This window comes from Megalobrama amblycephala, linkage group LG2, assembly GCF_018812025.1.
Source record: "Megalobrama amblycephala isolate DHTTF-2021 linkage group LG2, ASM1881202v1, whole genome shotgun sequence".
Taxonomy (NCBI): Eukaryota; Metazoa; Chordata; class Actinopteri; order Cypriniformes; family Xenocyprididae; genus Megalobrama; species Megalobrama amblycephala.
In genome coordinates this window covers 57,638,481-57,662,766 of record NC_063045.1, presented here as the reverse complement: position 1 = coordinate 57,662,766, position 24,286 = coordinate 57,638,481, and the positions used below count along the sequence as shown (strand labels likewise).

At 36.9% G+C, this 24,286-nt stretch overlaps 2 protein-coding genes across 3 annotated transcripts in view; one reads left to right on the top strand and one right to left on the bottom strand.

The window, feature by feature from the left end:
* Positions 1-208: 208 nt before the first annotated feature.
* On the top strand, positions 209-15,615 carry pargl (poly (ADP-ribose) glycohydrolase, like). The gene is made up of 18 exons (XM_048181179.1): positions 209-300; positions 377-452; positions 4,697-4,822; positions 6,942-7,463; positions 7,567-7,653; positions 7,804-7,890; positions 7,982-8,053; positions 8,142-8,228; positions 11,405-11,565; positions 11,664-11,776; positions 12,393-12,465; positions 12,542-12,617; positions 12,695-12,842; positions 13,633-13,711; positions 13,817-13,925; positions 14,020-14,110; positions 14,211-14,339; positions 15,044-15,615. Exons 2-18 carry the CDS (start codon positions 444-446, stop codon positions 15,160-15,162), a joined length of 2,088 nt encoding a protein of 695 aa, XP_048037136.1. The 5' UTR covers positions 209-300; positions 377-443; the 3' UTR covers positions 15,163-15,615.
* ogdhb (oxoglutarate dehydrogenase b) overlaps positions 15,524-24,286 on the bottom strand; it is a 25,349-nt gene continuing 16,586 nt past the window's right edge. For both annotated transcript variants that reach the window (XM_048181178.1, XM_048181176.1), the window contains exons 9-23: positions 24,057-24,236; positions 23,649-23,777; positions 21,478-21,657; positions 21,218-21,370; positions 20,564-20,666; positions 20,338-20,466; positions 19,063-19,213; positions 18,852-18,979; positions 18,544-18,722; positions 18,391-18,462; positions 18,171-18,296; positions 17,191-17,263; positions 16,937-17,100; positions 16,594-16,748; positions 15,524-16,421 (exon numbers count right to left, since the gene is read on the bottom strand). In XM_048181178.1, the coding sequence (XP_048037135.1) occupies positions 16,301-16,421; positions 16,594-16,748; positions 16,937-17,100; positions 17,191-17,263; positions 18,171-18,296; positions 18,391-18,462; positions 18,544-18,722; positions 18,852-18,979; positions 19,063-19,213; positions 20,338-20,466; positions 20,564-20,666; positions 21,218-21,370; positions 21,478-21,657; positions 23,649-23,777; positions 24,057-24,236 (2,043 nt within the window). In that variant the 3' untranslated portion in view covers positions 15,524-16,300. The remainder of the gene's footprint in view (positions 16,422-16,593; positions 16,749-16,936; positions 17,101-17,190; positions 17,264-18,170; positions 18,297-18,390; positions 18,463-18,543; positions 18,723-18,851; positions 18,980-19,062; positions 19,214-20,337; positions 20,467-20,563; positions 20,667-21,217; positions 21,371-21,477; positions 21,658-23,648; positions 23,778-24,056; positions 24,237-24,286) is intronic.

Sequence of the window (24,286 nt, the reverse complement as noted above, 5' to 3'; positions counted from 1 at the left end):
GAATAAAAAGATCAAAAGAACAGCATTTATTTGAAATATAACCCATTTTGTAACATTATAAATGTCTTTACTGTAACTTATGACCAATTTAATCCTCGATTAATCAATGTTTATTTATTTATTTTAAAAATACTGATCCCAAACATTTGAACCATGCACATATTTCAAAGGATGAGCAAGGTATTTATTTTGTATTCAGTTTAACAAATGTCCTTTGACTTCTTCAGCATCAAAACCAGATGGACTGGTTACTTTTGAAAGGATTTGCATTCCGTCATCACAGCTCCCTAACTGGAAGAAGTAAGTTGCACTAATTACACAGTTAAAAGACTAAAGTGAGTTGATACACGTCTCTTACTGATTGTGTTTGACTTAGTCGGAAGGAAACCCTGAAGAACCTTCACATCTCTTCAGAAGGATCCATTGAGAAAGAGGGAACAGGCATGCTACAGGTCAGTCTCATCTAAACATCACAGTTTTGTACCTGTTCTTCAGATAAGTTTCACCTCCATCATGTTGTGAGTCCATCTCATCCAAGCCATCCTAGGTGTATATGACTTTCTTGTTTCTGATGAACACAATCTGAGTTATATTAATAAATATCCTGACGTGTCCAATCTTTATAATGGCAGTGAACAAGACAAACAAGTATGAAGCTTAAGTTCATCCATCCATCATTAACATACTCCACACAGCTCCAGGGGGTTAACAAAGTCCTTCTGAAGTAAAGCGATGCATTTGTGTAAGAAAAAATATATCCATATTTAACAAGTTATAAAGTAAAATATCTAGCTTCTGCCAGACCACCTTCTGTATTATACTTATGAAGAGTGTAAAACTAACGCAGTTCAAAACGCTTATGCTACGTCCTATGCCTTCCATATTCAAATTACGAAAATGCATAACTAACACAACGTCAGTTACGTTTTTTTCATAAGTTGAATACTGAAGCTAGATATTTTACTTCGTAACTTGTTAAATCTGGATATTTTTCTTACACAAATGCATTGTTTCGCTTCAGAAGGCCTTTATTAACCTCAAAGAGACATGATGGATGGATGCACTTTCTTGAGCTTCATACTCGTCCTGTTTAAAGTGCTATTATAAAGCTTGGACACGTCACGATATTTATTAATATATCTCTGATTGTGTTCATTAGAAAGAAGAAAGTCACATACACCTAGGATGGCTTGAGGGTGAGTAAAGCTTGGGCTAATTTTCATTTCATTTCATTCCTATGTAAAGCTGAACTCTGAAGGATCAGAATAATCAAGTATTTAAAGGTGATAGAGAGGATTTTTTCGTCGACTGAGAATCCAAAAACTGTTACTGAGTTTTTGAAATGAGCGCATGCGTAAGAACAACCCCCCTCCTTCACAGCTCATTTCAAAGGAACGCCTCCCAAAACTCGTGCACGAGTATTGGAACACAAGTGTTTACCACCGGCATTCGCTGTGTCGTGTTAGTGGATTCATTATGTCGGACTCACCGCAGGTAACTCATAATCTGCAGTTGTTACTCCTGTCTCCAGACAAAAACATTGCATGCGGCGCCTGTGGAGTGTGGAAAGTTACTGGAGCGCGCAGCCACGCTCGTCTCTCACAAGGAACGTCATGGCAGTGATTGACAAGCCAGAGGGCCAATCGTTTACGCGATGATCGCGTAAACGATTGGCTGATGTTTTTAAGGCCCTACCTCGTGCACAGATGATGTATATTATATTATTACTTTCAATGCACCTAATAAATAGTCTTTTATCAGTTAGTAAAGAGAGTTTCAAGTAATATTGCAAAAATGTATAAAACAAAACATCCTCTTTAGCACCTTTAATGAAGTATTTACCTTGCAAGAGATGTGATGAGGGGATTGAGTATAATGATATAGGGTAACAAAAGTAACCAGTTTGACAGTATGAGGATTCTTATAGTTTTGCAAATAATCTCAACATATCTCCTGCATTTTGCCCACCAGGAGCACTGTGGACTCTCACTCTCTTAATAAAGCTCAATATCATCTAGATAAAACAAATGCTTATGTACGAATTCTCTTTATGGGCTTCTTTTCTGATTTTAATACTGTTCCATTTCATCTTCTTTTAAAATGCCTTTATGGATGATTCTATGGATTAATGAATTAATAAAAGATCGGCCTCAGTGAGTCTGTATCAATAATATCATGTCTTAAATTCTGGTGTAGCACAGTAATGTGTACTGTTTCCTATGTTGTTCTCTATACATCAATGAACTGCAGTGTGATGATCACATTTTGCTCATAATACTCTGATGATTTGGTTTCCTGTAAGAAGGAAGTAAATTGCTCCTTATATTTTGAGTATATTGATAGTCTTGTCTAATGCATCTTTGAGCCAACATTCAGTACAAGTAAAACACTTAAGCACTTGTCTATCTTTATTCTTCTAGGTAGCCTATTAGTGCTGCCTTTAACAACATTAGTCATTCATTATTATTAGATTGGCTTGCACTGGAGTAGCTGACAATGCACTTCTTTGGTTTTCATCCCATTTCATTTATAGAAAACAGTTTGTACAGATTAAGGATGCTCAATCAGGGTCCATCAACTGTTTGGATTTCCATATTCTTCAAAATATCTTATTTTGTGTTCAGCAGAAGAAAAAAATCATCAGAGGTGTAAAGTACTTGTGTAAATGTAATTAGTTACTGTACTTAAGTACCTTTATTGCTGCTTTTTTTGTTGTACTGAGTATCAGATATATTGGCAGCTTTTACTCTCTACTTGACTACATTTTTGAGCAAGTAAATGTACTTTTTACTCCACTACATTTGTGATGAGTAATGCAATTACAAATTACATTTTTCATGACACCTAACTTTTTCTGCAGCAGTTTATTTCTGCTATAAAGAAGCGATATCGCCATCTAAGGGCATTGAAGGTACTATGTCTTGTGCGTTTTGCCTTTACTCACCCAAAACTTGTCAGCAAGGCTACTTTATGTGAATGTGAGTGCATTAGTAGGTAGTTTCTGATCGCAGATGTTTTATTTAATAGATGAGGAAATGACTGCAGCTGGTGATAAACCAGCACATACAGTAGACTTTGGCTATTTAATTTTACTTAACATTGTTTTATTTATCCGCTATATTGACAAGACTGTTTTGAAGGATATTGGTTTACTTATGACCTCTCTGTGCACTTGAGCTCAACTGAGACTTGAGAGTTTGTAGACGTTTAAAAGATTATGTCGACCTTGATTTATTGCAACATTGAGGAGTTCAGTTTTATTTTGATTTTAGAAAATAAACTTGATTTCTCGTCTTACAAATCAATTGTTTCTTATTTTCACCGGCAGTCTCTCAGGACTAGTAGCCTACATTCAGCATGAGTAAAACACTTAAATACTTTAAAGGTGCCCTAGAATCAAAAAATTGAATTTATCTTGGCATAGTTGAATAACAAGAGTTCAGTACATGGAAAAGACATACATTGAGTTTCAAACTCCATTGTTTCCTCCTTCTTGTGTAAATCTCATTTGTTTATAAGACCTCCGAAAAACAGGCGAATCTCAACATAACACCGACTGTTACGTAACAGGGATCATTAATATGTACGCCCCCAATATTTGCATGTGCCAGCTCATGTTCAAGGCATTAGACAAGGGCAGCCAGTATTAACGTCTGGATCTGTGAACAGCTGAATCATCAGACTAGGTAAGCAAGCAAGAACAATAGCAAAAAATGGCAGATGGAGTGATAATAACTGACATGATCCATGATTACATGATATTTTTAGTGATATTTGTAAATTGTCTTTCTAAATGTTTCATTAGCATGTTGCTAATGTACTGTTAAATGTGGTTAAAGTCACTATCGTTTATTACTATATTCACAGAGCCGTCGCTATTTTCATTTTTAAACACTTGCAGTCTGTATAATGCACAAACACATCTTCATTCTTTATAAATCTCTCCAACAGTGTGTAATGTTAGCTTTAGCCACGGAGCATAGCCTCAAACTCATTCAGAATCAAATGTAAACATCCAAATAAATACTATACTCACATGATCCGACGCATGCATTCAGTATGCATGACGAACATCTTGTAAAGATCCATTTTGAGGGTTATATTAGCTGTGTGAACTTTGTAAATACACTGTATTATAGTCGAGAGCTCGAGGAGCAGGGAGCGAGCGATTTAAAGGGGCTGCGCGCTGAATCGGTGCATAGTTAATGATGCCCCAAAATAGGCAGTTAAAAAAATTTAAAAAAATCTATGGGGTATTCGAGCTGAAACTTCACAGACACATTCAGGGGACACCTTAGACTTATATTACATCTTGTAAAAACTGGTTCTAGGGCACCTTTAAGACTTTTACCCAAGTCGTATTGGAATTGGTTACTTGTAACTTGTAGTGGAGTCATTTTCGACGTAAGGTATTAGTACTTTTACTCAAGTATGGTTTTTAGGTACTCTTTACACCTCTGAAAATCATACAGGTTTGGAAAAACTTGAGGATGAGTAAATTACAGAATTTCAATTTTTGGGTGAACTATCCCTTTAAAGAAGACAAACTGCAGTAGTCATGTGAAGAAAGATGAGATTACTAATAAAGGGCTCTCTGTTATGAAGCGGTTTACAACAGGAAACACTATGACTGAATTTAATATTTATTAATATACATGAATAAATGGTTCTGGTGTTTTTGCATCACGTACTGCAGTTCTCAGGAAGTGCCACCAGCTCAAGATTTCATTCCTGCGCGTTCACTTTCGTTCTGTTGCCTCAAGTCATCACAAGCAATCATAGACACTGGACGATAACAACACGGACTGACACCACCGAACAAGTGAGTAGATGTTCCATTTTCTGCACGTTCTGTCTCACCTGATCATTCGTAGAACTTCGCGGAAGTTACATTGTGGTCTCTATAACAACAGTGCATTTGACTGAACGCGCAGTTGAGAAAATCGAAAGTGAAAGAGCTACAGCACAAAACATTAAAGCACTGCATAATGTATATAACTAAGTAGGCCTTTTTATTTAAACGAAGGAAAGAGACGAGATGTACTAGGCTATTTCAGCATATTCCCTATCGGAGTTGACTGAGTTTTATTTACACTACGTCAGCTACTAACGTTATTACGTACGCTTACACGTTCTCAAAACATTTATTTTGTTACCGTAAAGGTTTACCATGTAATCATATTTACCATAAAAAAATAATAAAATCCGAATCGAATTAAGAAGCGATTTTTTAAAGTAATAATATATATATTTTTAATATCAGTTATCAGTTATAAAAAACACGTTTTAAACACAGCGAAGTTTACAGATTTACAATATCATCATGTTTTAGCGACGTGCCGCCCGATAATGTCAATGTAAAACTTTCGCATTGTTGTTATAGTTACCCCTCATGTAGGGTACAACGGGGCTAAAGGCACACCTTAAGAAAAATTGTGCTTTTCACTACTCTCAAAGTATATGATTGCAGGAAAAATATATATGTTTGTATTGGACATTGATGGAGCAACAGATTTTGTGTGAAAAAAAAATCATAAAGTGGTTAATTTTGTTTAAAAATCTTATAAATGTATGAGGTGGTGAGGGGGGCTTTTTATCTCACACATGGGGTAAAAGGCACACAGTAATCATACAAATATTTTAGCTAAAATAATATGTTTTTAATAATGACTAGGTTAATAGTTGTTCAGAAGAATAACTTTAGCAAAGTTTGTACTATTTTCTGTTTATTTTGATAAATAAAATAATCCATTTCCATTAAAATAGGCCTATTTGATATATATTTTATAAAATCAAGACATGATCAAGTTGTCTTTACTAGGTGTAGACTGGGGCACTCAAGACTTACCCATGGGTTTTTATTAATAGGCGAAGTTCCTCCTCTATGTCTTTCATGTAAAGTTCCTTTGACTATCAAGCATATTCTGTTAAATTGTAATTTTTATGATGTTGCTAGAAAACGCTTTTATTCAGAAACATGTTTGCATGGAATATTTGAAAATGTACCACCTGAAAGTATTTTAGATTTTCTGTCTTATGTTAAGTTGAAATGCTTTATATAATATAAATTTTATGGATGATACTGACCTCTTTTGTCATGTAAATAGTCATGATGCTAACATGGCGTAAAAACTTAATAAACAAACAAACATATATATATTTTATATATAAAAATATAAAAATAGATTTTAAAAACACAGAAATACAGAAACAAAACTATTTTAAAAAGTAAAGATTCTGAAAGCATTGAATGAGATCCCATAATAGCCTATTTAATATAGAATTACAGTAGTAACAATAAATGATATTTTATTATGATATGATTAATATATTTTAAAATATGATTGTTTCATTATAAATATATCTTTATCTCTAAGATGGATACCCAATTTGATATATGATATTTGCTATGTGAATCTAACCATGTCATGTCAACAAATGGAAAAGTCAGCCATCTATTCATTATCATGTTAATTACTGTGCCTTTTGGCCCAACAGCAGGGGCACTTTTTACCCCAAATACCATACTTTTACATATTCTTCCGTTATTGAAAAACTGTTGCTTGAATTACCTTGAACAAAACTGAAAATCATTAAGAAGACCTTTGTCTGAAAATACAAACATTAATTTAATGGATTCTTATTTGCTACTTAAATCAACAACATTTTAAAAAACATCAAATATTAGATCAAACTATCTCAGAATCAACTTTGCGTTGCTGCCCGCGATCGCATCAAGGATCAGAAAAATGTACACGTGCATTTTGAAAAGTGAATGTTTAGGAAAGTGCTGCGGCAAGTTTTTGTGCCATTCTTTTGTCAATGATTAGTTTAAAAACTTTTCGTTTAAAAAGCCATTCACTTAAAAATTTTGTTAAAACTATACATAGTTTTTAAATCTGTTTTATTATTCTGATGTTTTTGTTTTATTTTGGCATTAGATGTCGCACCACAACAGCGATCAAGTGAGGGAATGCCTCACTCATACAAATGGAAACACTGTTGATCATTCATCAAGAGGAGAACCACGAAACCAGCGCTCACAGACCGATCCTGCAGGCAAAGGGGCCACAAGCCAGACCACATCTAATGAGACTGGGGGCACAATGAATAAAAAACCGTCAACATCTAGTGAGACTAGTGGTGAAGGAAGAGTAGAAAAAATGGTTGCATCTTTTGAGAATGCACAGAAAGAGGACAAAAAATCCACATCTGATGAGTACAGAGACAAAAAGGCCCAAAACACACCCTCATATAGTGCATCTGAAGACTGCAGGGCCTCAAACCGGCCCTCTCAAAGTGAACCTATGGACACTTCAGATGCTTTCAGCTCAGCAACAAGACCAAAGTGTGTGATAGACCTGGGACCAACATATCCCATCAAGAAGCTCAAGGGAATGGAAGATTTCAGCAAAGAGCTTAACCAGCCAATTTCAATGAAAGGACATACAATTCTGATAGATGTAAGAATCATGTAATTTCATCCTCAGTTCTTGTATTCCAATCTTTCCACGTGCTATGAATATTAATTGAGTCATAATTCATGTTTCTGGCTTGTTTGAGCAGATACCATGTTTCCAAAGGGGTCTAATTGTCACTTATCAAGGGAAACACGTTTGGGATGCCAACCATGTGAAGTTACCACATCTGTATGTAAGTATGACCATCCAGAATGCTTTTCAAACAAATCTCTCTCTCTCTCTAAAAATCATCACCATTTCTATGTGGAGAGCTAAGTAGCTTATCAAAATAGAAAGGGAGTAAATATTATTCCCATAACCACGGCCTGCATCCCACCAGAAGTCCCGTGGATCACCCTCTCGCTGGGACACCACTCGTCAAGCGTTGAACAGACTCACCAAAGGAAGTTTCTCTATTGGGGATATTCAGGTACTGCAGCACTAAACAATGTCATTTACACTAGCTGAGGTGTGTTAATCATGATGTGACCTGCTGTTATCTGTCTATTGTCTACTTGTAGTCCGCAATAATGTCGTACAATTCCAGCAACAAGGACAAATGGACATTTGATGCACTCTATTATTATGGTCGGGTTAGTGAAGCCTTCTCCAAATCAGAGGAAAGATAAATGTTAGTGTGAAAATACAAACTGATGACAGATGTGTGTCATTCCTCTATAGAACGTACACGCAATGGACAATAATCTCCATCTGGTGATCCCAAAGATGGCCAAACTGGCACTTGATTTACCTGATCTCATTCAACAGGTATGTTACAGGTTCCTTCTTTCCACAGACACTTGTGTTAATTAAGAATCTCGAAGTATTAGCATTGAAAGTAACATTAGCAAAACCTGGTACACATTGTGTGATTTTGTAGTCTGAGACAAAGTTTGTGAATTTATTTTGTCATATGGAAAAATGAAAGTCTTTGAGAAGTTCTGTTGAAAAATGTTTATATGAAATGCAACATAAATCACATTATTAATTTTCCTTTCACATTAATATTGTACCATGAGAAGTTAAAGTTCAATCCGATTAATGAGCATGAATTCCCTCTTTTCCGCAGCAAGACAGTACTGCAAGGACTTGCTTGTTTTTTTTTTCAGTAGCATTTAAATTTAAAGTGTGAATAAAGATAACAGAATGAATGCAAATGTCCTGTTAACACTGTAAATCATCACCATATTACATTTACATTACATTGCATTCACATTTTATCAGTTGTGTTGCTTTCTCTGAGATTACTAAGATCATAGAATCAGCCTTAAAGTCTGTCTTGGCTTTTATGCAAGATTTCATTGGGCTCAATCTGATGAGCAACTACCATACACGACCAAAAAAAATATAGCCATCGCTAGCAATTATCGGGGTTCAAGCGCTTTAAGGCCTTTAGGCACATGCAATAAAAAGGTGTTATATTATATTTAGCAGGCATGTAACCACTTAGATCATAGATGTAGAAGACCATTTACAGCCAATACAGGAAATTTACCATAGGAAATATATGGTTTCTAAAGCTTTTTTACAGTTATCAAGGTCGAGCCAAAAACCTAGGACTAGTTTGCCAAAGTTGGTTTTGGAAATAATCTTCAATATTTAACGAACGATGGACAGCGGCGGTCCTAGAGGCAAAGTTGTTCAGAATGAGAAGCTCTACCATGTGGCATGAATGTTGTGCGCGCATGTGAAAAATTGTGCAATACACGATCCTTTACGCACGTGAAAAATGCAAGGTGCTCCTGGTGTCCGATTTCGTTAGAATTAGAATCAAACAGGCCCAGCAAGTTCCGTTCCGATCGGCCTCCGTTAACCTTGTCTGATAGATGCTCAAATTTCATTGGTCGATGGCGGACATGTTTTTTGAGATGCTTCAATGTCCTCATAAAGAGTTATGGCACCTCAGACAAAGACACCACTTGCCAATTTTCAAGTCGATCGGACTTACGGTGAAGTAATTATAGCCATTTTCATGTTTTTTTCCCTGTTATAGCGCCACCAAGTGGCCAGTCGCCTATCCTTTGTCATGTGACCACAGAATGAGCTCTTACATAGGTGTGTCGAGTTATAGCCATTTTAGTAAAAGTATCTCCGCCCACTTTGAAAGACCGTGAATCAGAGATAGGCACTCGAGTTAGAGACTCGGACTCGAGTCGCACTCGAGTCGCATTTTAACAGACTTCAGACTCGGACTCGACCTGAAATGACAAAAGACTCGGAATATTTTAAAAACGACTCAAGTCTTTTACCCATAACTACTGATATAATAAATAAAGAATTTGTGTTGTGTTTAAATGGTTTTATAATATCTGCGTCACATATATTTCCTTGCGTGTCGTGGTAGATTGGACTCTTGTCATAGAATTTGATTACGTATGTCTGTGCGCATAAACTCCGAAATGTCATAATAAGAGTCCCATGCAACATGACTAGAGCCACCGTGCCATATGTTCTTTCGTTTGGGTTTATTATCACGTCAGATCAGCTAGACGCACAGAATGTGGGAAAACAATTAAAGACACCGGAACAACATCATCAAATTTTATGAGACATTGCATCCACAAAGGTTAGTCACATTAACTCAGTCACAAAACTAGCTAACGTTACTCTGTGGTGTAGCTGCATGGCTCTTTTGAATTCCCAGCCTGGTAAAATATGAACAAAAAGAAATCTAGCCTTTAAACCTACGTTTTATCAAATCTTCGTATTATTTGCAGCTTTTCTATTTCTTAATGTGTGTCCATAAGAGAGAGAGATAGAAAGAGATGTTAATCCATTTATTACTTAAAGCTCATATTTTAATGTATCACATTCAGCATGTGTAGAGTTTTCAATTGACATTCTGAAACATTCCGAGGTTTGATATTTTCTGATAATGACTGTTGTCAATAACAACGAAGCTGTATAACAATCTGCTGTATAACAAACCGTGACTCACTGGCGCCATCTTGTGTCCGTTTAGCAACTGTATTGAAAATGACTACTCTTTGCCAGAACAATTGTTTTGTACATTGTAATGGATTATAAAGCAACAAACTGGATGTACATTATCCCTTACATCACAGGACCTTAATTTTAAATAAAACAGATTATAGAAAGATTGACTTTGATTATCAGATTTTTTTTTTTTTTGAATGACTCGAGACTCGACTCGGACTCCTGACAAAAGATTCCAGACTTGACTCAGACTTCAGTGATAAAGACTTCAGACTTGACTCAGACTTCAGTGATAAAGACTTCAGACTTGACTCGGACTCCAGCTTAAAGACTTTAGACTTGACTCGGACTCCAGATAAAAGACTCGTGAACATCTCTGCCGTGAATCGAAATTTCATTTTTTTTTTTTGATAATTATTGACAATCAGACTCCAGAGAATCTTGTTGCACTGATTTGGTTTCGATCGGGTCAAAAACATAGGACTAGTTCGCAAAAGTAGGTTTTTCAAAAAATCCAAAATACCTGAAAATTTTGCTACAATGACCAGCGAATCATCTCGTCTATCTTGAGCCAAGGATTCCAATGTATAAGACACTTGAGCCTACGCTTAACGATTTAGGAGTGACGAGCCATTATGTACTTTTGACCGTTGTAGCGCCCCCGTCAGGCCGATCGGGACGAGCCTTGGTGACGTTGTAGTAGACGGTGTTAGCACTACCAGCCCTCAAAGATTCAAGTCTCCACTATTACAGTTTGGTTTGCTTGACCTTTTAGGTGAGAATGCTGATCCTTGGAAATTTTAACAATTACAATAGGGTTTAAGTGCTAGGTGCTTGAAACACACATTTTTTTTTTTTTTTACAGTGTCCACCATTTGTCAGACTATAATAATGTCCCACTGGACCAGAGAAAATAAACATATTTAGATTAATTGCATTGCTTATACAAGTATTTTTAATGCAAGGTTGCTGTATGTATTTTTAAATCTGTACTCTCTTGTCTCTAGCCCATTCCTCTACTGCGACAGCAGCAGAACCAGGCCATAACAATGTCTCAGCAGCAGATTTCCTGTCTGTTAGCAAACGCCTTCTTCTGCACCTTCCCTCACAGGAACGACACTAGTCCTGGTTCAGAATACGCCAACTACCCAACCATTAACTTCAGCAGGTGTTACACTGATCACATTAGACTGACACCACTGTATTATACTGGTGCTGCATCAGTTAAATATAATATAAAATCTTTTTTTCTTTTTTTTGCTGTAGCCTGTTTGGTAGCCGGAATGACTCAGCGAAATCAGCCCTACAGGCAGAGAAACTGAGAGCCATATTCCATTACTTCGACACAGTGACAAATGAAAGTCCTCATCAAGATTCAGGTACTAAGAACATGCTGAACACACGACTACTGTACAGTTTGGGGTCTGTATGATATTTAATGTTTTTTGGAGAAGTCTCTTCTGCTCACCAAGGCTGCATTTATTCAATCAAAAACAGTAAAAACGCTAATACTGTGAAATATTATTACAATTTAAAATACGTTTTTTTTTGTAATATATTTTAAATTTTAATTTATTCCTGTTGCCAAAGCTGAATTTTCAGCATCATTACTCCAGTCTTCAGTGTCACGTGATCCTTCAGAAATCATTCAATATTCAGTTCTTGCTGCTCAAGAAACATTTCTTATTATTATCAATGTTAAAAGCAGTTTTAACAATGTTAAAAACTTTTAATATTTTTTGTGAAAACCATGATAGATTTTTTTTCTGGATTCTTTGATGAATAGAAAGATCAAAAGAACAGCACTTTGTAACATTATAAATGTCTTTACTGTCACTTTTGACCAATTTAATGTGTCCTGGCTGAATAACTGTTTATTAAAAAAAAAAAAAAAAACATACTGATCCCCAAACGTTTGAACGCATGCACATATTTCAAAGGATGAGCAGAGTTTATTTTGTATTCAGTGTAACAAATGTCCTTTGACTTCTTCAGCATCAAAACCAGATGGACTGGTTACTTTTGAAAGGATTTGCATTCCGTCACAACATCTCCCTGACTGGAAGAAGTAAGTTGCACTAATTACACAGTTAAAAGACTAAAGTGAGTTGATACACGTCTCTTACTGATTGTGTTGGACTTAGTCGGAAGGAAACCCTGAAGAACCTTCACATCTCTTCAGAAGGATCCATTGAGATAGAGGGAACAGGCATGCTCCAGGTCAGTTTCATCTAAACATCACAGTTTTGTACCTGTTCTTCAGATAAGTTTCACCTCCATCATGTTGTCCTGAACAGGTGGACTTTGCCAGCAAATATATTGGTGGTGGAGTGCTGAAGTCAGGACTGGTTCAGGAGGAGATCCTCTTCCTCATGAGTCCAGAGCTCATCGTGGCCAGACTCTTCACAGAGAAACTGGCTGATAACGAGTGTCTAAAGATCACAGGTACTGCGGGGGGAATTGTTCATCCAAAAATTGATTCCTTGAATGTGATGGAAGTCTCTTTGCCAAATACATACATTTATAGGGTTAGTTAAAAGGTTCTGTCATTAATTACTCCCCCTCATGTCGTCCCAAACCCATAAGACCTTTGTTCATCTTCAGAACTCAAATTAAGATATTTTTGATGAAATTTGGGTATTTGCCGACACTGTACACGTGAACATCAGATGTATGTGTGTGATGTTGGCACAGGAGCCGACCAATAATGATTCAGCGCTCTGACGTAGAACTTAGACGCGATGCACTGCATTCACTACGTCGACAGGAAAATGAAGAGATTGTTGAATAAAGTTTTTTTTTTTTTTGTGCACAATAAGTATTCTCATCACTTCATAAACACTGTAGTCACATGGACTATTTTAACGATGTCTTTACTACCTTTCTGGGCCTTGAAAGTGGTAATTAAATTGCTGTCTATGAAGGAGTCAGAAAGCTTTTGGATTTCATCAAAAATATCTTAATTTGTATTTCGAAGTTGAACGAAAGTCTTACGGGTGTGGAACGACATGATGGTGAGTAATTAATGAACTATCCCTTTAAATGCAAAATAAAAATGTCATTATGCTCCACGGTCACAGAAATATCAGTAAATTTCATGCTACATCCAAACTTAAATGGTAACCTCTTTGCTGACATACATACACAAGTAAAACATTCATCAGTCTCAGACTGATTGTTATGATGGATACATCACATTTTCTTCATCATAATCTCATCTCTAATGTCTCATCAGGGCCTCAGATGTACAACATTACTTCTGGCTACAGCAAAACCTTCTCTTGGGTGGGTCCATACATTGATCTCACAAAGCGGTAGGTACTTAAGACAAATGCACAAAATTCACAAGTATTGAATTTTTCAAAAACATTGGTTTTACAGCTATAATTAAATGTGTAAATTGTGTCATTCATTCACAGGGACACATGGAAGAGACGTTATCGGCAGATTGTTGCCATTGATGCTCTGGACTTCAAGAACCCAAAGGAGCAGTACACCAAAGAGAATATAACACGAGAACTCAACAAGGTACTAGTTTTTACACATTAAAATATTGAGGTTTGCTATCGTAACAATTTGATATCATAAGGCTTTTAAAGCTTATACTGTGTGACTCTCAAAGGCATATGTGGGATTCTGTGGACAACCGAAAACAGCCATCGCAACGGGCAACTGGGGCTGTGGAGCCTTCAAAGGGGATCCTAAACTAAAAGGTAAATGAAGACAAAAACACACATTTGATTTGGAGAAATTGCTAACACTATTGATAGATTATGATAAATGCACAGAACAGAATGTGTTTGTCTTCAAAAGCTCTCATCCAGTTGATGGCTGCCGCGGTGGCTGATCGAGACATGGCTTTCTTCACCTTTGGCAATGAACATCTTGCATACGAAGTACAAAGAATGCATGATATACTGGCCAAAAACACTGTGACCGTGGGTACGTACATAAACTGCATTTGAAACAAACAGAAGCAGCTTATGTGCTTGTATTAATAGCGTAGGATTACGCAAATAAAAAATCCAATTCATTTTCCCCAAAAGAAATAGATCTTATTAGACAGTAGAAAAACAGCTAATTCTTTGCAGGTTACCTATTAGCATTGGGTTTAAATCTATTTAAAAATATTGCCAAATAGGCACTTTTACATTTCACTTTGAAATACATACCATGAGCTCTGAGGTTGATGACAACCGTTCAAAAGTAACGATACTTTTAATCAGCAAGGAATTGAATTGAATTTGAATTGATTAAAAGTGACTAAAGACATTTAAAATGTTACCAAAGATATGTCTCCCAAGTAAATGCTGTTCTTTCTATTTATCAAAAAAAAAAAAAAAAAAAAAAAAATCCTGAAAAAAATGTATTATGGTTTCCACAAAAATAATAACTTTAATTTAAAATATATTAAAACATTTGATCAAATATTTGCAGCCTTGGTGAGCATGAAACCTTTTTTTAAAAAAAAATCTTACTGACATTTCTATATGCTTACGTAGAAAATTTCAGTGCCATTTGAGCTTTTCTATTTTTAATAGCTTAGTTTAATAGCCAAATTCAACGGTCAAAAGCGCAGTAAGAGTAATATTACTTCATATTTGAGTTTTGGTTTAGAGTACCCTGATCATTTCTTCTTTCAACAGATAAACTGTACAAGATCCTGAAGGACTACTGTGGACACTACACACGTGAACATCGCTCACCAAAAGACCTGTACAGGTTCATCAGAGAGAAGATTGGGCATCCAGAAAGCTCATTGTAAATCTGTCTTGACTACTGAGAGATTCATATTCATAAGCTCTCTTCAGAGAAAAGTAGTCAAAACATTTCAGCAGTATTTAATATGTAAAGCTGCTTTGAATGTATCAGATTTCTGAAGGATCAGAATAATGAAGTTATAATACTAAAAAACTGCTGTATGCAATGTATTTCTGGACCGCAGGTGTCATGTTAGTCAAATTGTTTACCTTGATTAAAATAATTTATAGTCATTTAGGATTTATAGTAATCTTAGTATCATCTGAAATTGCACATATCACGTCATCATTAATGTAAAATAAACACTTTTCACGTCAAATATATAGTTTTCTTGCAACAGTTATCAGTACAAACATGCAGACAAATTGAAACTGATATGCTTTTATTGAATGAAGTCTTATAATAATATTCTGGAATAAACACAAACCTAAGAAAATAAATAAATCCTTTAATTTTATGTCTGTAGAGAGTCTTTCTGCTTGCTGCATTATCTCAGCTCATTGTCAAAATGATTGTTTCAGCTTTCAGTCAGCTACTGAAGTTCATGATAATTTGGCACGGAGTGTTTAGAGGGGAAATGGGAGGGAATAAGATGAGGAAGAGGATGAAGGATATGTTGTCTTTACATAAAACTGCTAAATGCAGGCAAGCTAACTATTTCCTTTCACAATATTTTTAAAAAAGCATAGAGTTCCATGCATGTCCTTTAATGTCCTCATGCTATCATGACTTTTCAATACATCCCATTTCTGAGAGACATCCATGCCAACTCAGTGCAAGAATTTCTTGCACTTCTCTCTGATTTTGTGCGTATTCAAAAGAAATTATTATTATTATTGAAGGGAAACAAGCGGTCAAAGCTGTCACTTTAAGGCTCTATTAAAACCATCATCAACATGCCTCAGAGATACATGCATGCAAATTGATCTCGTTACCATGTAGTTGCTAAAAGCTTGCATCCTTCCAAGAAAATCTGCATAGATAGGCCTGTCATACCTACAAGTGTAAAGCAAACCTGTGCTTTGGTCAGGAGATACCTAGCTGCCAGCTTGCCCTCTCTTAACGCTATCAGCAGAATATGAGCTTCCTGAAGAACAAGGGACGGAGGGATGGAAATGAAGTGAATGGATGGGGTGAGGTGGTTAAGACCGGTCCTGGAAGGCATCCAGATTGTAGGCTGTGTCCAAGAACCGCTCCAGCTCCACAAGATGTGCCTTCTTGTTCCCTGTGGCAGGGGCAGCTGCAGGTTCTCGGCCGGCATACCTGAGAAGAAAGCGAGTGGGTACAACTACAGATAACTGTTGCATGAGTGGACAGCATGAAAACCTATTCAGGTCAACCCAAACTAAAAGAGAAAAATGAAAATGACTAATTAATAAAATATGGTTCTTGAGAGATTTTGTGAGATTTGCCCCTTTAAATGAACACTAGTTACCAAACGGGACGGGTGTTGTTGAAGGTTCTGCTGATGCGTGGCTTGACGTAGTCATAGTAGCCTTGATTCTTATGCTCTTCCTGGCACCACAGCAGCTTAGCCTGTGGATACTTCTCTGCCTCTGCTTTCACCAGGTCAAACGGGAACGGAGACAGCTGGACAATAAAACATTCTAAGTCAATCCAACAAATAGTTGAAATACTTTAGGGAGAAGGCATTATGCGAAAATTATAATGTGGTGTAAAAATGGTCTGGAAAGATAGCCTGGCTAGTATAGTGTACTTATCATGGGGAAATAAATACAGAATTTAATAAACATGATGATGAAAGTGTGTGCAGGTACCTGCTCAATGCGGCTGATGGCTACTAAGTCTTCCAGGCCTCTGGTCTTTCGTTCTTTGGTGAGGTCATAATAAACTTTCCCTGTGCAGAAGATGAGATGCTTCACTTCTGCTGAATTCTGCACTGCACTGCCCTCTTCTGGAATCAGACGTCTGAAGTGTGTGCCTGATCAAACCCAAACACACCAGACCATTACTACAACATCCTACTAGAGCATTTTTATGACAACACATTCCCAAGATTTCAAGCACACACCTGGTAACATGTCGTCAAAACTTGACTTGGCCTCTGGGTGCCGTAGCAGCGATTTAGGCGTGAAGATAATGAGCTAGAGACAAAAATTAAAGGGGTTTAACTTTAGTTAGTGTGTAATGTTGCTGTTTGAGCATAAACAACATCTGCAAAGTTATGACGCTCAAAGTTCAATACAAAGGGAGATATTTTCTTTTTTAAGGACTACAACAAACGACTGGTAGGGACTACAACGAGCTTCTTCCCGGGTTGATGACACCACAAACCCCAACATTTACATAATTTTACACACTCTCCATCAGTGTCGACTCCGGTTTGAACAATGTAAGGCTGAACACCGTTACTGACAATCCTCATTTTGTCTGCGTGAGATTCTCCAGCTTTGTTGTTGTTGAGCTGTTAAAGCTCCGCCCTCTTCTGGAAGCGGGCGGAAGCAGCAGCTCATTTGCATTTAAAGGGACACACACAAAAACGGTGTGTTTTTGCTCACACCCAAATAGGGGCAAATTTGAGTTATAATAAATGATCTGTGGGGTATTTTGGGCTGAAACTTCAGACACATTCTGGGGACACCAGAGACTTGTATTACATCTTGCGAAAAGAGGCATAATGGGTCCCCTTTAAAACTTCTTAAAAAACAGTTAGCTACAGACCAATTCATTTTCATGACTTTTCTATGGCTTGGATTCAGATGGATTCACTAACGAATCTTTTAAAACAATGTTTTTGACTGAATCATTAAAAATAGCAATTTAAAAGAATGATTTGCTCAGAAAGTGGGCATTACTTTCAAGTTTTACAATATCTAATTAAATATTTTATATAAAAAATATTCAAATTTCTAAACAAATACATGATTTTCCATGAATAATCCATGATTACTTACAGACCTGGTAAGCAATTTTAAAATTCCCTGATATTTCCAGGTTTTTCATTATGAGGGAAACTTGTAGAGATGATAAATGGAGTGAAATGTCTCTTACAGGCTTTCTGAAGGGTAGAAGGATCTGCCTCCGAAGAACATGGAAGTAGTTTGCAGGAGTGGAGCAGTTCACCACAATCCAGTTACAGTCATAAAGCTGCCGGACAGCAAAGTCCTCTGTGATTTTCTGTGGCAAAAAAAATGAGTATTAAGCATTTGGTTAGAATGATAAAAAAAAAAAAAAAACAATAGTACTTGGTTGAAATTTTCATGTATTCTACCGGGAAAACATCAGGGTCATCATTGCACATCTGCAGGAATCTCTCTGGGCGGGCGGAGGAGTGCTCTGGTCCCTGGAAACAACAGCAAGAAAGCAATGAAAAAGAGAAATGATGGAAAAATGAAATAATTGATTTAGGATGAAAAGACCTTACCATGCCCTCCATGCCGTGAGGCAGCAGCAGCACAATGCCGTTCTGTCGGACCCACTTGGCCTGGCCGGGGGAGATGAACTGGTCGATGATGCACTGGGCTGTGTTATGAAAGTCTCCAAACTGAGCCTCCCAGAGCACTAGAGCGTTCGGGCTCGCCATGGCAAACCCAAGCTCAAAGCCTGCACACAATGAGATGGAAACCTGAGGACATGCTTGTTCAGTGGGCATAAAATGTGGTACACTCTGCAGCTTATTCTGGGTTTGTTTGACCGGCAGCAACCAAACCAGTTCACTTGGTTTATACCCACCAAGAACGCCATATTCTGACAGGGAGCTGTTGCACACGGTATAAGGAGCCTGGTTCGGGTCGATGAAGTTCATGGGAATGCAGGTCCGTTTGTCGACGTTCTGATCATGTAGCACATGATGCCGATGACTGTATGTCGATAAAAAAAGGGAGACTGTAAAGTTGCTTTTAAATCAAGTTCATTCAGGAGCAGGAGATGCAGCTATTCTCACCTGAATGTCCCTCTCTCCACATCCTGACCACTGAGACGCACATGAATGCCTTCCTTTAGCAGAGAGCCGAAGGCCATGTATTCTCCCAGAGCCCAGTCCACCGAGCGATTCTTCACCATCGTAGCCCTGCCCTTCAGGATACGGGTGAGACCTTACAGGAAGACAGAGACAAAATGAGCTCAGGGTAATGATGCTGAGGTACAGATGCTGACTCAACTTAATTTGAGCTAAAGAAGAAACATTATAGTGCAATTTTTTGCCAGATTTTATTTTTGGAGTTCTTCAATCATTTAATCCGCTCAAAGCCACCCCTTTCATACAACTGATGCAAGCTTGCATTTAGCTTGCTCTGTCAACAACCGATGATTGCCCTACATGTTGTTTCAAGATTTAAGGCTACATCCACACGAAGCCAGAGCTTTCCCTATCCAATCTTTTTTTTTCCCTCGTCTCAAGAAATATCTGCATACACACGAAACCACTGAAACGACTCAAAACAATGTAGTATACAAGCCAGATCAGTATGTAGCGCTGTAATTCTGCAATAGAGATAAAAACAAATACACTAAAAACAAAGGACATCGTCGTTTCACAAAATATATGTATCGGCTGTACACACGAAAACACAAACGGCGTTCTTTTCAGATTTATCCACTCTGGGACCTGGTTTCAAAAAATAGCAGTTTCACCTTCTGTAAACACCGGATCCATCTGGACGAAACAAATTGTTTGCGTATACAGCTAAAATCATCTCTGTGTGGACGGGGCCTTAGTCTTTGCCCATTAAAGGGGACACATTATGTAAAAGTCACAAATAAGGATCTGTTCAATGCTGGATTTTCACAAAGGTTGATTCTGAAAGATGGGTCAATACCAACGCTTTGTGCTCAAACTTCATATCCAGAACTGATGCTGCCCTCATGTTCCATAGGAATTATCGTTAACAAGTTAAAAATTTGTTAAAAATTCCTAGTCGAAAACTGCACACGACAGCCCTTACTGACATTTTTGGTGCGTGAGATTGCTCTGTTTTGTTGTTCCTGGTATGCCGGAGCATGAGTTCTTGAAACTTTAACATGCTATAATAAATTATACGTGTGTTTTTTTAACTAAACACCAGGGGCATAATAGGTCCCCTTTAAAGTATATAAGGGCTGTAGTTTTATTACCAGAAATAGCCAGTTCCCAACATGCTATAAAAAAGGACTTTGGGTACAGGCGAGCTGCCTTTTCGTAACTGTGCATGTGTATGCAGAAAGAGGAATGGAAAGGTACCTCCGTGGATAGTGAAATCATCCACAGGCACAGAAGAAGCCACCTGACCGACGTGACTGAGCATTTCCTCATTGAGACCAGTGGACGGACAGCTCATGCTCTTAGGTTGACCATCCAAAGTGAAGAAACCTGTTAAATACAAATGTCAAGTATATTTCAGAGCAAATACAAGTATACACACATATACAAGTGTCTCTGGACATTGTACATAAACACAAACACACACCAGGCCATGGTGAGTCAAGCCAGTGCTTGATGTGCAGGATCTTCTCATCTTTAGAGCGATTATATGCCTCTTCACAGATTTTGTCATACTTGGCAATTTCCTCCTACAAGGACAGAAAGGCAGCATTAAATATTAATGTAAATATTCACTTTAAGTCATTTCAGTAAGTAAGCATCTGACAAATATAGTCAATTACTTTTTATAAAGCTTGCATTTATTTGATGAAAATAAGTACAGTAAAACAGTAATACTGTGAAATATTATTATTACAATTTAAAATAACCATTTTTTATTATTTTTAAATATTTTAAAATGTAATTTATTCCTGTGATTCAAAGATGAATGTTCATTCTTCAGTGTCACTTGATCCTTCAGGAATCATTGTAATATGCTGATGTGCTTTTCAAGAAACATTTATTATTATTATGAAAACTGTTGTGCTGCTTAATATTTTTGTATAAATCATGATACATTTTGTTTGAGGATTCTTTAATAAAGTTCAAAATGATTTGAAATAGAAATCTTTTGTAACATTATAAATGTCTTACTGCCACTTCTGATCATTTGAATGTGTCCTTTCTGAATAAAAGTGTTAATTTCTTTTGAATAGTAGTGTATTTATTCATATCAGCAGTAATATTTGGTTAATCTGACCTCATATTCCTGTCTGCTCACAGCTCCTTCTGCAATGAGCTTTTCAGCATATTTTTGCAGAACAGGTTTCTGTTTCTTTATCTGTTTGTACATCAGCGGTTGAGTAAACATTGGCTCGTCCATCTCGTTGTGGCCGTTTCGTCTGTAGCCCACCTATAGAGCAAAGGTGAATGACAGTATCAACATCTAAAGCAGATTTGACACAGTTGGCAACATTCCCAGTTGGAAAAAAAAAAAAGATAAAGAGAGCGCTTCCCTACCAGATCAACAACCACATCTTTATGAAAGGTGGCTCTCCATTCTGCAGCCACATTACACACGTACATCACAGCCTCAGGGTCATCTGCGTTCACATGGAAGATGGGAGCGTTGACCACTCTGGCCACGTCGGTGGGGTATGGCGAGGAGCGCGCCATCCGAGGGTCAGTGGTGAAGCCAATCTAAAGAGAGGGCAACGAAAGATATTTAAATAAATAAAAACATTTAACTCAAAAAAGTTAAACTCAGTGATTTCAGCCATTTTTAAAAATTACGCCATTTTTCAAACTTTAACCACACTTCTCTAAAAAACTAAAGACATGTCCATCATCCTGAATATGCAACCTATAAGGACATGGGAAAATATAAGCATATTATTACTAAAACACTCAAAACACTCAAAGCCAAATGTCAAATTCCCTGACTTTCACTGACTAAAAAGCTAAATTTCCATGACCTATAATGAACAGAAAAACTGTTGTGGTGAGTACTGAGCAGACAAAAATCAGCCACAGACAGCATTTTGATTCCATCCATTTGCAAGCTTTATTTTCTTGTTCACAGACGTTTTTAGTACAAAACTAAGTTAAACACTCATACACACTACTTTTTTTTGTGCTTTTACCCGTTAAATGCACTTTGATATTTTTCTGTACTGTTTCTAGAGAAATTAATTTATAGTTTTTTATGCGTTCAGGTGTAAAATGCTTTAGAGTATTTTCTGTTTCTCATCAAGTTCATCATTCAATCTTTTGATTTCTTCACATTTAGTTTTTGCAGGCTGTTTTACATTTAGTTTTTGATTAAGTCTGAAATAAATAAATAATCATTATTAAATAATTAAGTTCAATAATATTTTTCCTTCAGAAGTAACGTTGGTAGTTTATCCAATGTGCATTTATTAATTTATTCATATTTATTCATTCTACCATGGTGAATAAACTAAGGTAATGGCTACACACGACCAATTTGAAAATTCTGTGCGACTGCCACTGGGGGGCGAAATGTGACAATCGTGCAGTGAAAAGGCGGTTTACTGTGTCCTTATTTATTTACAGTCTATGGTCCTAACCAGACTTAAAGCTACAAGACTACTAAAACAATCATAAATCACAGCCAATCATAACAGCGTGTGTAATAAATACTTTTCTTTGTACATTTGTGTCCTTGTTACCTCTCTATGACCTGAACTATTAGCTGCAAAATCCCAGAAATATAGAAACCATTTCAAAAATAGGATCCTTTGTCGTGATGTGGCTGGTTAGGACAGTCTTTGAAGTGGTCATTTTGTAGCCAAAGCTCTTGAAATTTACATTAGTTAACATGTACAGGTGACTGCATTTGACTTAAGTTGACGAGCGGGAAGGGAATAAAATGCAGCTGAAAAATAGCCTAATCATAACAATACGCAAAACACGTGAAACAACTCAATAAAAAAAAAAAATGCGGTATAGAAAAATTACATTTGGATAAATGGAAACTAAAATTTAAAGCGGCAAACAAAAATCCCTGATATTCCGTGACAAAAAAAAAGAACAAGAAGAAAAAAAAAAAAAAAAAAAAAGAATTCCCTGACTTTCAATGTCTGGAATAGACCTTTTAGAATTCCATGATATTCCAGAAATTCCATGACCCGTGGGAACCCTGTATCTCACTTGTAGCTCCTATAAATCCATATTTTGTAGAAATTATAGAAAATATACACTACCATTCAAAAGTTTTAGGCCAGTAAGGACATGTGAAATTGATCAACAGTGACAGTAAAGACATTTATAATGAGACTCAAAAGACTCCATTTCAAATAAATGCTGTTCTTTTGACAACATTAACACTGATAATAATAAGAAATGTTTCTTGAGCAGCAAATCAGCATATTAGAATGATTTCTGGAAGACTGGAGTAATGATGCTGAAAACTCAGCTTTTATCACAGGAATAAATTACATTTAAAAATATATTACAATAGAAAACATTTCAATTTTTTCAATTGATATTAAATTGTATTACAATATTGCAATTTTAACGTATTTTTAATCAAATAAAGTCTTGAGTATAAAAGACTTCTTTCAAAAACACAAAAAATCTTACCGCCCCTCAACTTTAAATGGTAGTATATAACTAATTTCTACTTGAAAAGATAATTCTCTGCTGGTGAGAGTGTGTGAGAAACAGACCTGATTGTTTACGACCACATGAATAGTGCCGTGGGTGGTGTAGGACGGCAGGTCACTCAGGTGAAATGTTTCATAGACGATGCCCTGACCTGCAAAGGCTGCGTCTCCATGCAACAAGATGGACATCACCTTCAAAGACAAGGACACAGTATTCTTAATCCTCATGTCTTGTTATCTAATCACAAAAGGTGATTTAAGACTGCTGACATAATCACACCGCAATGTGTTTGTTTTGAGGGAACTGTTTGATCTTTGCATACAGGCCTCTTCATCTGTCAGTCCACGTCTGTAACTCTGAAATCATCTATATACAAGCATACTCCTTGATAAATTAAACTTTAAGCTAATGTCTGCATTTGAAATTTTCTTAATGTTTTCACACTTGAACCACACGGTAAGTTCACACACCCTATTGCCGTCAGAGTCACCGCAGTAGAACTGCTCTGCCTTGGTCTTGCCCTGCACTACAGGGTCCACTGCCTCCAGGTGTGAAGGGTTGGCCATCAGGGACAGTGTGATGTGGCGTTCAGTGACCCGGTTGATCCGTCTGTGGTACATACCCAAATGATACTTCACATCACCTGAGCCCTGGAGGAAAGTCACAGACAGAAACATGAACAGGACTGGACTGTCAACAC